General features: G+C 37.4%; 1 protein-coding gene across 3 annotated transcripts in view; it reads right to left on the bottom strand.

Moving 5' to 3' along the window:
* Positions 1–13,189, bottom strand: part of LOC101884177 (uncharacterized) — a 31,889-nt gene that overhangs the window by 1,500 nt on the left and 17,200 nt on the right. For 2 of the 3 annotated variants that reach the window (XM_073944223.1, XM_068218780.2), the window contains exon 7: positions 9,940–12,960. In XM_073944223.1, the coding sequence (XP_073800324.1) occupies positions 12,669–12,960 (292 nt within the window). In that variant the 3' untranslated portion in view covers positions 9,940–12,668. Of the gene's footprint in view, positions 1–6; positions 173–8,618; positions 8,760–9,939; positions 12,961–13,189 lie in introns of those variants that run through there. The other variant, XM_073944222.1, reaches the window with a different exon arrangement.

Here is a 13,189-nt window from a genome sequence, read left to right as displayed (position 1 = left end):
GCTCACCTCTCATTAAGATGATGCAGAAGTGTGTTTTGACCCCAACACCCTTCATCCCTTCGAAGCCATCACTTCGGAGGGTCAATCCTTCGAAGGGATTAAGGCATAGGGATGAGCCCTTCTGAATGGAATGCTTTGTATGTCTTCAAATATCCATCCAAAGCCATGCCTCCTGAACGCATGAACGGAATAGACAACATCACTACATTACATCACGTAACATTCACCAGAGAGAAAACTTTATAGTACTGGTAGTGATTACAACACCAAACTTAGAAAAGTAAAGGTAGGTTGTTGATGTTTGTCTTTCATTTTCCTCTCTGTCCTTGAATGCTATTGCAATCATTTCTGTGTAAACAGCATGCGCCATGGTCTCCAATCATATATTTAGACAAGCAGGTAGGAGCGCCATTCGAAATGTTTAGACCAAATGTTTTGATTGATTTGATTAGACTCTTTTCTTGGTCCTACACTTTCCACAGAATCTTAAAATGCATATACATTTGGACCACTTAATCATTTCTATCAGGATTTGAAAAGACTTTTAATCATCTATTGCACCTTTAAGCTATGTTTGTGAAACCAACACTTTATAACTAATTTATGCATGTGGAATAACTGTAATTCTAACCCTAACAACACAATAATAATAGTTTATAGCAGAGATGCCCAAACTAGGGTCTGCTGGCCAAAGCTGGCCCGTGTTAATCTTTAATTTGGCCTGTCATCCCATCTGGGAATGATTGGAATCCTTTCAAGAGTGTCAATTCAAATTGAATGTCTTCTTTGTTTGTTTTATTGTTAAAAGCTAACTGAAATGAAATGTTTCAATTATAAATGGTGTAAATGAATCAGATTTTGTTTAAATATACATAAAGTTACTCGATAGTGCAGAGACTTTAGTGAGCAAATCAAGACAAAGGCAGATTCTGCTTGACTAATGTAATCTGCATTGAACTGCAGTGTTATAAATGTGATTGTGTTTTTCTTGTAATGGGTTATCATGTAAAACGTTATACTGCATTAGTAAATACGATTTAAAGTAATGCTTTCTATTTATTTTAAAATATTATTAAATAATAACTAAATTACCCATGGCAACCTTAATGTAATATAGTTTGGTATATTTATATTTGGCCTACGGCTCTCAATGATGTTTGGTTTTGGGCCCTTCAAGCGAAAATGTTTGTAGACCCCTGGTTTATAGCAGTAGTTTGTTACTAATTAGAACACAGTAGTTTGAAACCAAAAAAAAAAAAATATTTATATATTTTAAAAATGACTGTCAATAACAATTAATAAAAAAAATGAACTGACTGGAAAACAAAGGCTGAGTCTGAAATCGCCTGCTACTAGAGTAAGTACCACATTTGAACTTATTGAACTTACTACACAACCATCAGAAAAGTATGTGCTATATAGTATGAATGTCAGTAGAAATTTAGAGGTACATGTACATTCACCATGGCTGCGTCTGAAATTGCATAATTCCATACTATACAGTACGCTAAAATCAGTATGCAAGCCGAGTAGTATGTCTGAATTCATAGAATTCAAAAATCAGTATGCAAGAAGTACCCGGATGACATACGATTTCCGGCAAGATTCTTAAGTGTACGTTCTATGCACGCTGCGCTATCCCATGATGCCCTGTGAGAGAATTTATGAATGAGAGTGAAGCGATGCAACTCAAGGGTAGGTCACGTGATCAGGACAAAATGGCAGATGTCCGAATTTCATTTCTACTGCTCACATTCATACTGTATAGCACGTACTTTTTTTAAAGGTCGAGTAGTGTTTAAATTCCATTGCAGTACCTACTGAGTAGTAGGCGGTCTATAGTGAAGCCGCACTACATAATCTTGTCAAAAGTAGTAGGTCATTCAGATACTTCTTGCCTACTTGTTTTTTGAATACTATAAATTTAGACTTACCACTCTAGTCTAATACTGTTTTTAACATACTATATAGTAGGGACGAAGGCAATTTCAGACACAGCCAAACCGTTCTTAAAAAAATATCAGAAGGAAGGAAAAAAAATAAGGAAAACTACATTTTAAACTTAAAAAAACCCAAATGTTTCTTACCGTAAATTGTAAAAAAATTGACCTTCTACAATATAAATTAAACATGACTAATTTGACAAATTAAGATCATTTTACTCATATATGTGTGTTTGGCAAAGGTTCGCGAAGAGAGAGCTGATGCTAAAGCATAAAGACAGGTCTATTCATGTGTGGTTACTCACTGGAAACACTTGGCTGATGAGGTTTGTGTGGTGAGAATTAATCTGACACAATGACTGATGGCAGTTCACTGCGAGCCAAGTTACAGATTTCAACACAACAACACAAACTGCCTGTTTCAATGCTCCAGAGAGTGAGCTTGTTTATTTATGCATTTTCCCCATACAGCCCACTCCCAAATCAAATGATTTGGTGGATCATAAAGACAAAACATTCACTGACAAATCCATGAATTAAACCAGGAGAAAAATACTACAGTTATCATCACTGAAAACACTGAAAATTCACTCATCAATAAAATAAATAAATAAATAAAAAACAGCAGAATTTTTATTTTTCTGTTATAAAATAACTATATAACTATGACCATGCACTACAAAATTTTTGTTAGTTGCTGTAAGCCAATGTTGGGTCAAATAATGCAAAAACTCAACTGCTGGGTTACAGCAACCCAGCATTTTTAGAGTGCATGTAATAATAATATATGGATATTTTCAAATGAAACGATAACTGTACATTATTATTACGATGCACTCTGTAATCCCAGGGTCTCAAACTCAATTCCTGGAGGGCCGCAGCTCTGCATAGTTTATCTCCAACCACCTCCAACTCACACCTGCTTAATAGTCTATATAGTAGTCTGAACAGCTTGTTTAGTTGGACCAGCTGTGCTTGATTAGGGTTGGAGCAAAACTGTGCAGAGCTGTGGCCCTCTAGGAATCCAGTTTGAGACCTATGCTGTTGAATCAAATATGGAAAATCCCAACAGCTGAGTTATTTTTATTTTTATTTTTTTACATTTAATTGAAAATAATGACTCAACATTTGGTTTGTCTTTAATTGACCAGGTAAAAACAGCTAAAAGTTCAAGTCCAGTTGAAGCTGTAGGTGGACTCAATAAATCTGCTTTTCTGTTGAATTTAAATGAGATGAGAGCTGGAAAGCCTCTACTGGTTTGATGGCCAAGAGCTGCATCAGCATCTGCAGACGTCAGCATCTCTGCCGTCAATCTACAGCAGTCCTGTCACTCCAAGCAGGACACTTAGAGAAGACACGACTGCTGGGTTATTATCTTCACATCTGAATATCATAAACTTTATATGACTGAGCTGAGAGAGCTAAACAGTGCTGATAATGTTTGACGTGTGTACAGTAACTAGCTTCCCAACACAGCAGATTTGGCCTGGATTTCTAATGGCATCACATATAAAACTCCTTCAGGAAATACATTCAGTGCGATGAAAACAAACAGTACATATTTGCATAATTGCATGTACACTATAGGCCTGAAATGATTTGTTAAGATTGTCGACAACAAGGACAGTAAAAATTGGACAGAACAGTTACTTTCGATTTAAAACCATTTATCTGCTTTTAAACAATTAATTTTAGTACAGAATTCAAACAATCAGTGTTTTTTGATTAATGCAGTTAGACATAATGCCAAAGTGCCAAGTACAAATATTATTTGAACCAAACACCTTTAGTACAATAATTTACTACTACTGAAAACTCAGAAATGTTGAAAAAATACAGTGTCTGCAAATCCATCTGTCAGTCCATCTATCAGATCAACTTTTAATCCAACCGTTCATCCATTTACCTATCTGTCTTTCCATTCATCCGTCTTCCAGATCATCCATCAATCCAACCGTCTTTCCATCCATCTGGATATAACCGTTTGTGCCTCCATCCTTCTACCCATTTGACTTTGTCCATCCATTTGTCTGTCCTGCAAGCTGTCTGTTCATCCAACAATCTATCCATCTCTCCATTTCTCCATCCATCTATCTGTCCACCCATCCATGCATCCATCAACCTAACTGTGTGATCAACTGTCCATCCCTCCATTACATTTTCTGTCCATGCAATTATTTATCCATCCAAATATTTTCTCCATCCATTCATCCATCCAACTGTCTGACCAACTGTCCATCCATCTATTGCATTTTCTTTCCAGCAAACAATTTATCCAACTGTCTTTTCCATCCATCCATCCATCCATCCATCCATCCATCCATTCATCCATTCATCCATCTGGCCGACCAATCGTTCATCCGTTCTATTGTCTGTTTATCCAACCATTTACCCATCCAAATATTTTGTCCATCCATCCATCTATCTATCCATTTTATTTTCTGTCCATCCAACCATTTACCCATCCACATATATTGTCCATCCATCTATTCATCCATTATATTGTCTGTCTATCCAACCATTTACCCATCTAAATATTTTGTCCATCCATCCTTCCATCCATCTATTCATCCAACTGTCCATCCATTCGTTATATTTTCTGTCCATTTAAAATATTGTCTGTCCATCCAACCAATAACCCATCCAAATATCCATCCATCAAACTGTCCATCCATCCATTATATTTTCTGTTCATCCAACCATTTACCCATCCAAATATTTTGTCCATCCATCCGTCCATCCATCCATTATATTATCTGTCCATCCAACGATTTATCCATCCAAAAATTTGTCCGTCCATCAATCCATCCATCCATCCATCCATCCATCCATCCATTATATTTTCTGTCGACCCATTTTATTGTCTGTCCATCCAACTATTTACCATCCAAATATTTTGTCCATCCATCCATTTTATTGTCTGTCCATCCAACCATTAACCCATCAAAATATTTTGTACATCCATCCATCTATTATATTTTCTGTCCATCCAGTATTTTGTCTGTCCTTCCACCCATTTAAATATATTTTTCTCTATTTATCCAACTGTCTGACCAACCGTCTATCCATTATATTTTCTGTTCATCCAACTGTCTTTTCCATCCATTCACCTGGCTGACCAACAATCCAATTATCCATTATATTGTCTGTTCACCAAACCCTTTATCCATCCAACTATCTTTTCCATCCATCCATCCAAGCAACCATCAATACCTATTGAACTGTAATATCGATTGTCCAACAATCTTTCTGCCTAGTTGACTGTCTCTATCTTTATTGGTCATCTGTTTGTCCATCAATCTATCCATTTAGCTATCTAGGTCTCCATTGGTCCAACCATCCATATATTTATTTAACTGTCTGACCATCCATGCATTCATTCAAGTGTCTGTCTATTTAACCATCTATCCAACCAAGTGCACATCCATCCAGCTGTCTGGCCGACCCTCCATCCATAGAATATTATAACTGTCTATCCGTCAATTAATCCATATATCCACCTACATCCTCATTCATCCATCCATATAATCATCCAAATGACCATCCGTCCACACATCTTAGTTTTCAAATGATTTCTTAACTTTTTGTAATGATACTGTGTTATGCAATCAAACAGTGTTTATTAAAGGAAAGCCTCCTGCCATCTGATGTGCCTGAGCAGATTGCTTTCGTGTTCAGGGCTTAAAGACCATATGAGACAATCCACCCCAACAGAGAGCAGAACTGATAAAAGAGGAAAGCGATCGAGGAGAGTGGAGGTTTTCTGTGGGCGAAGCACACATACAGAGGACGACTAATCAGCTCTGGGCAACAATAAAAAAAATCATTCCCTGCAAATGATTGTGCCACTTAAAGGGACAATTTACAATTTGAGGAAGAAAAATACCCCCTTGTGTCATTCCAAATCTGTGGCTTTGCTTCTTCAGTGGAACACAAAGGCGATGCACAATTAATCTGTCCTCATTATTCCAAAGAAAAGAAGATTTCTTCTTATTTTTTCACAAAAGTGTAATTAAAAGTCAAATGTCACTGCTAAGAGATAGCACTTTCATAGTTCAGCAAACATTAAAGCATAATGTATAACTCAAATTTCTCCAAAATGTCCTAAAACCATCAGAGCGAATAAAAAATTCACGGAACACAATTTAGGATAATATTCAGATATTCCTGAAGATTAAAAGAGTTCACCAATCCATCCATTATATTGTCTGTTCATTCAGCCATTTACTCATCCAAATATTTTGTCCATCCATCCATCCATCCATTATATTTTCTGTCCATCCATTATATTGTCTGACCATCCAACCATTTATCCATCCAAATATTTTGTCCATCCATTCATCCACTGTCCATTCATCCATTAGAATGTCTATTCATTGAACCATTTACTCATCCAAATATTTTGTCCATCCATCCGTTTATCCATCCATCCATCCATCCATCCATCGTCCATTTATTCATTATATTTTCTGTCCATCAATTATATTGTCTGTCCATCCAACCATTTACCCATCCAAATATTTTGTCTGTCCATCCATCCATCCAACTGTTCATCCATTATATTTTCTGTCCATCCATTATATTGTCTGTCTAGTCAAACATTTACCCATCCAAATATTTGGTCCATCCTTCCATCCATCCATCCATCCATCCATCCATCCATCCATCCATCCAGACATTTCTCCAGATTTTTTTAGTACCACGTCCATATTGTGAAATAGAATATATCAGAGCGAATATAAAATTCAGGGAGCACAATTTAAGATAATATTCGGATATTCCTGAGGACTAAAAAAAGAACATGGAGACCCCAAATACAATCTGCTGTCTAAGAGAAAAAGATGAGCTAGAATATACATACATATATATACATACATATATACATACATACATACATACATACATACATACATACATACATATATATATATATAATAGGATTTTTCTTTTACAAATTAAAAAATAATTATTCATAATAACAATTTAGCAATCAAAGCAACATATGGCGGAGTTTCACAGCAACTGGATACCACACAACATACCAGTAACACAGGAAATCATCAATTGTCTTAACATACTGAACTGATATAACTAGTTGTCTATAAAGGTGGCAATATACAACACCACAAATAACACCACAACACACATAAACAACATCTGAACATCACATAACACAAACTACAGCCGCAACAAATACTGCGTATAAAGTTTCCCCATATCAAAGTACACAGACAATTCTTTCATGCATTTGTCTTAGCATTCAATACAACTAGTTGTCAATAAAGATGGCAATAAAACACCACCACACATAACACTACACTACACTACACACACACACACACACACACACACACACACACACACACACACACACACACACATACATACACATACAAAACATCTGAATATTACATAAAAAGCTACAAGTAACAGCGGCAACATATATTGTTCATAAAGCATCCCCAATATAAAAGTATGCACAGAATTTATTCATGCAGCAATGCATGTTGGGAACGTTTGAGCAGTGTTGTTGGTCAATCAAAGCATTGATTTCACCCTTGAGTTCAAGCATGATGTTCAAAGAGCCTTCACATGGTCAACAGTTGCTCTTGAATGGTAAGATTTGTGAAAAACTAACTTATAACACTGAATGTGGGCAGCGCTGTGGCTCAGTGGTTAGCACTGTCGCCTCACAGCCAGAAGGTCACTGGTTCAAGTCCTGGCTCTGAACTCCAAATGCTTGAGATTACATAAACACTGGTAAGCAGAAACTATTCCCAGGTTTGTTTGTTTTTTGGTCTCTCTATGGATGTCAGAATATCACCATTTTTTAAAACCATCACATAAGAAAAAATGCAATTTGAGAAAACAGTTTGCGCAGAAACACCTGCCGGGTCTCTAAAAGCAAATGAAGGTTGCAGGAGACTTTAAAAACTAGCCCACAGCAGGTCATAGTAGAGCTGAATAATTCATCGAGGAGCCAGCCAGAACTCTCTGCTTTGGCTGAAGATAGAGAACCAACACACCATGGTCAAACAAATCAACAAAAACCACCTGAGACTGTTCTAATAGCAAAAAAGATAAGCAACTGCTGTAATTTTTTGTTAAAGCTTACCAGAAAAGCAAACTGTTGAATGTAGGACAAGTTATCTAAACTGCAAATATTTACAAACAAATTGTCGCATGACACTTCCAGTGTAAACGTCTTAATATTAAGACGTTAATATTAACGTCCACACACACACACACCCCCCACACACACACACACACACCGACCAATTTTGTGTACTCAATTTACCTATAGCGCCTTTGGACTGTGGGGGAAACCAGAGCACCTTGAGGAAACCCACGCCAACACTAGGAGAACATGCAAAGTCCATACAACATGCCTACTGTCCCAGCAGGGACTCAAACCAGCAATTTTTGTGCTTTGCAGCGACACTGCTAACCACTTTTTTTAATTCATGTTTCTTCAAAATATCTTCAGTATTCAACAGAAGAATCTCAACGGTTTGGAACCACTTAGCAGTGAGCAAATAGTGAGTAAATATTAAATTTTGGGGTGAGTTATCCCTTTAAGCCTCTACTAAATAAGCCCTGCTGTCTTCAAAACAAACCTCACCCAAGCATAATTTTGTTGAACACATTATGGAAGGCACTTCAACAGCTGCTCACCTTGCTTTCCAAAAGATGTTTTTGTGTTCAGGAAGCACTCAGCCGTCCCACTGAGATACTCTTGTCGAACCGACACATTCGCTGCCCAATTGAAAAAGCACGGAGATTGTTTCCGTGACCGGAGACGTTGTTCCAGCATATCTGTGGGAAATAGAATCGTCATGGCAACAGCTGTGCTTATAAACCCTGAAGAGGGAAAAACAAGTGCCCTTATCATTGTCCTAATGTGAACTCTCTTTATCACTCTACCTCAAAACAACAGCTCAAATCAAATAAATGCATCCTTAAACATGAAGTTTAGCAGAGGTGAATTCATGACGACAAAAACTCAGAAAATAAGTAATAACCAATAATAATATTAATAATAATAATTCCTTACATTTATATAGTGCTTTTCTGGACACTTAAAATGCTTTACACATTGAGGGAATCTCCTCATCCATCACCAGGGCTGGACTGGGACAAAAAAATCTGTGCACGGCCTTGATTATGTTTTATGTTCTATATTCCTATTCTATAAAAGCACAAAAGTCATGTATAGGAAATAATGAGAGTTGACGAATTAAAAACTTTATAACTAAAAAAATTAGAATCCACACTGGAAGTCCATCTTGTGTTTTTTGAGGGAGCCTATATTAAATAATGATCATAACAAAAACTGCCACACAGTTAATGTTGATCAACAAAATAAAGATAAATAATAAAAGCAATGTGTCAGATACCATTAAAAAATATTTAACTCAACAGTGAAACATCAAATATAGATTAAAGACTGTATATTGTCAATCAAATGAACTTTAACAATTAAAAATTAAAACCGGAGGAACCGGGGAAAACCCACGAGAACACGGGGAGAACATGCAAACACTGCGCAAGGAGTGCCGACTGACTTAATTAGAACCTGAACCTTTGGCCCTCCTGTTGCGAGGCAGTAGCGCTAGCCACTGAGCGGCTGTGTCGCCAAATCATAGAACGAAGAGGAGGAGGAAGAAGAAGGATCGGGGGAGGCAGGATATTTATAGTAGTTTTTGAATGATCTGATAGGCTAGCTAATGATTAGTGATAAGGATCAGCTGTAGTCGATCATATCATGTGCTCCTCTCAAAATTACTTTGTAAAATTTCACTTGTTTGGGCCCGTACTACATTTACATTTACATTTAGTCATTTAGCAGACGCTTTTATCCAAAGCGACTTACAAATGAGGACAAGGAAGCAATTTTCACAACTAAGAGCAACAATGAATAAGTGCTATAGGCAAGTTTCAGGTCTGTAAAGTCTAAGAAGGGAAGTATTAGTAGTATTAGTATTTTTTTTTTTTTGTACAGTTAGTGTGATATTCAAAGAGGCAATTGCAGATTAGGAAGTGAAGTGGAGACTAAATAGTTGAGTTTTTAGTCGTTTCTTGAAAGTAGCGAGTGACTCTGCTGTTCTGATGCAGTTAGGGAGTTCATTCCACCAACTGGGCAGATTGAGCGTGAGCGAAAGTGATTTCTTTCCTCTTTGGGATGGAACCACGAGGCGACGTTCATTCACAGAACGCAAGTTTCTGGAGGGCACATAGATCTGCAGAAGTGAGAGCAGATAAGAAGGAGCAAAGCCAGAAGTCACTTTGTAGGCAAACATCAGAGCTTTGAATTTGATGCGAGCAGCAACTGGCAGCCAGTACAAACGGACTAGCAGCGGAGTGACATGTGCTCGTTTAGGTTCACAAAAACTAAATGTAAAAAATAAATTGTATTAGTTTTTCACACTAGTTTTATCATGTATAAATTTTATTACAACCATATTGTATAAATATTATTGTAAATATATAGGCCTACATCATGCTGACGATCGAAAACAAAACGAAGAACTCTCATCCAGAAAGAGAACCACGGGGTGCCCGATTCTACGATTTAAAGATGTGGTGAAGAGAGACATAAAAAGCCCTCGACATAAACACACAGTCCAGGGAAGACCTCACAGCAGATGGCCTGAAGTGGAGGTGCACCATGACCAAACAGCTCAAGTGAAGTGAGAAGAAGATGATGCGTGCATCAGAGGACAAGCAAGTTCGCCAAAAGGTGCAGAACAACATCAGCCATGGAGCCACCTATTGATAAGACTTCTGCTGCAAAAAATGTCTCTCCCGTATTGGTCTCTTATGCCACCAACAATGACTGGTCTTAGACAATCAGTCATGCCTCAAGATAAGAATTAGGATATGTCATCCATTGTCAACACTGACTGACGAAGGCCTACAAAAAAACGTCTTCTGACCGAGTGCATCTTAAAAGACATGAATGACACTCCTCATAGAGCTTGAGAAGCATACAGTTCATTATGATCTATATAATTTGTAGAATAAAGATTTGCAGGTTAAGGAAAAAGCATAAGAGGGAGTTGCCACTTGGCTTTGGTGCAGACGAAAAGTAAAAATAAAAAGTATTTATATAGACAGACAGTTAACTAGTTAGAATACACAGAAATAGATTAATTTGTGCAACAGCTGCCGATCCGCTGCTTGCTGCAGACGCAAAAGGCAAACGTCTGTGCGCTGCTTCTGCTCTCCATAAGCGTGAATGCAGTGTGAAACAGGCATGATTCTCAACTATTTTCACAAATACACACCGACGTTGCACGCTCACACATAGCCCAAAATGGGAGTTTATGATTGGGTCTGCCCAATGTCAATAAAGAAAAGAACCAATTGGCTGCAGATTATGTCACGAAAAAAAAAAACACCTTACTTTGAGAGCATCACAGATCACAGAATCATCAATAAATTATGTAGAAAAAAACTGCGAAGTGTTTTACAGGCCGATCAGATCATAAGAATAAAACAAAAAGTACGTTGGCCCAGCGAGAAACTGCCCGGTCTGCCAGATGGCCAGTCCACCCCTGTCCACCACCAGTGTGCAGCATCCACCTGGATGACGCGACAGCTGCCATATTGCGCCAGACTGCACACCACACACCAGCTGATTGGTGGAGACGAGACAGAGTGATGAAGCCAATTAAGATTAGGGGATGATTAGAGGCCATGATGGACAGAGGCCAGTGGGCAAACTTGGCAACAGAGACTCAAGACCTCGGTTTAACGTCTCATCTGAAAGACGGCAGAAATAAGTTATGAAATAAAACAGGGCGGATCAAAATTCTGACAATGATTGAATGTTGATTAAAAAGCAAAATGTTGTTTCCCAATACTCAAATGAATGCAGGTTGAATATCACTTTGATATGCAGAGGAAGATTTTATTTCACTAGGTTATGACCAATTCCACCAATGAATATTATTAAAATAAATACACAAGAGTGATGACAAAAAATAAAAGAGATGTAGTGTTAACATCTGTAGAACAGTGATGAAATAACAGCTTCAGCACAATCATTTATAATGGAGGTGTGTAACAAAATTCAAGTTTGATAAAGCTGCATTCATTACAGCCACAGGAATGAGGTAAGTGATTTGCTGAGTATAATATTATTCATCTGTTATGTCTGCAGTAAACAGTAGAGTTCAGTCAGCGAGGTTTCTACTCTTCTGGATGAAGAGAGGATGAAGTAATCAGTGGTAAAAAAAAGGAGCTTGTTTGACAATTCAGTTCTTTTCAGTCTGTTTTCTCGACATCTTTGCTTATCACAGTTATAAATTATTGCTGCCCTCTACTGGAAAGTCATTGACATTGAAACAGTAGGTTTTCATCATTAGTCTTCAAGTACATAAAATGTAGATTGTTGAGCATTCATGATTTATGATAATGGTAAAACGTGCCATTTTTAATATTATAGTGTGTGTATTATAGTGTGTGCTCTAAAATATATAAAAACAGTGATGCGAGTTATATAATTCTAAAATAAAATCCAGTCAAATTAATTATTAGTATGGAATAATATGGTTACAGCAGAGCAGAATAGCCCCACACATACACTCACCGGCACCTTCATTAGATACACCAGTCCAACTGTTCGTAAAACACAATTTTCTAATCAGCCTAATGGCAGCAGCTCAATCCATTTAGGCATGTAGACATGGTTAAGACGAACTGCTGCAGTTCAAAAATTAATCAAATAAAGGAATATAGAGAGTAGTAGCAAGACCTGAGGTATGAGACGTGTTTGAGAAGAGGCAGAAATGTCTCCAGCTCTTCCTCTGGTATGATGGTCCACATCAGGTTGAGTAAAGCTGCAGTGCAGTGCTGGAGTGTGAAGCACAGCACAGCACAATCACCAGAGTCTAGATCTCGGCACTGCAGATTAATGCAGTTCCCCACCGAACTCAACAGACTGGACACAAATCCAGCAAAGCCGCTCTCATAGATCTCTTTGATTACAGACAGCATGAAGGAAGAGCTCATCCTGTACAGACACATGTCATATTTACCATTAGTCATTATACATTACATACTAATTTACTTTAAATTATAATTTGAGGTTTCTTAGGCAACAGATTAAAAGAAATAAACATTGAAGACAGCATGACATATTCATCATTTTTATTTCCATAGTGTTTTATAGAATATCAACAGTGTTAAGGCTGCTTTACAAGAATGAATAGGAAATGATAAAAATGCTTGTCACTAATGTA

This window comes from Danio rerio, chromosome 3, assembly GCF_049306965.1.
Source record: "Danio rerio strain Tuebingen ecotype United States chromosome 3, GRCz12tu, whole genome shotgun sequence".
Lineage (NCBI taxonomy): Eukaryota > Metazoa > Chordata > Actinopteri > Cypriniformes > Danionidae > Danio > Danio rerio.
This window is presented reverse-complemented; position numbering and strand designations above follow the sequence as displayed.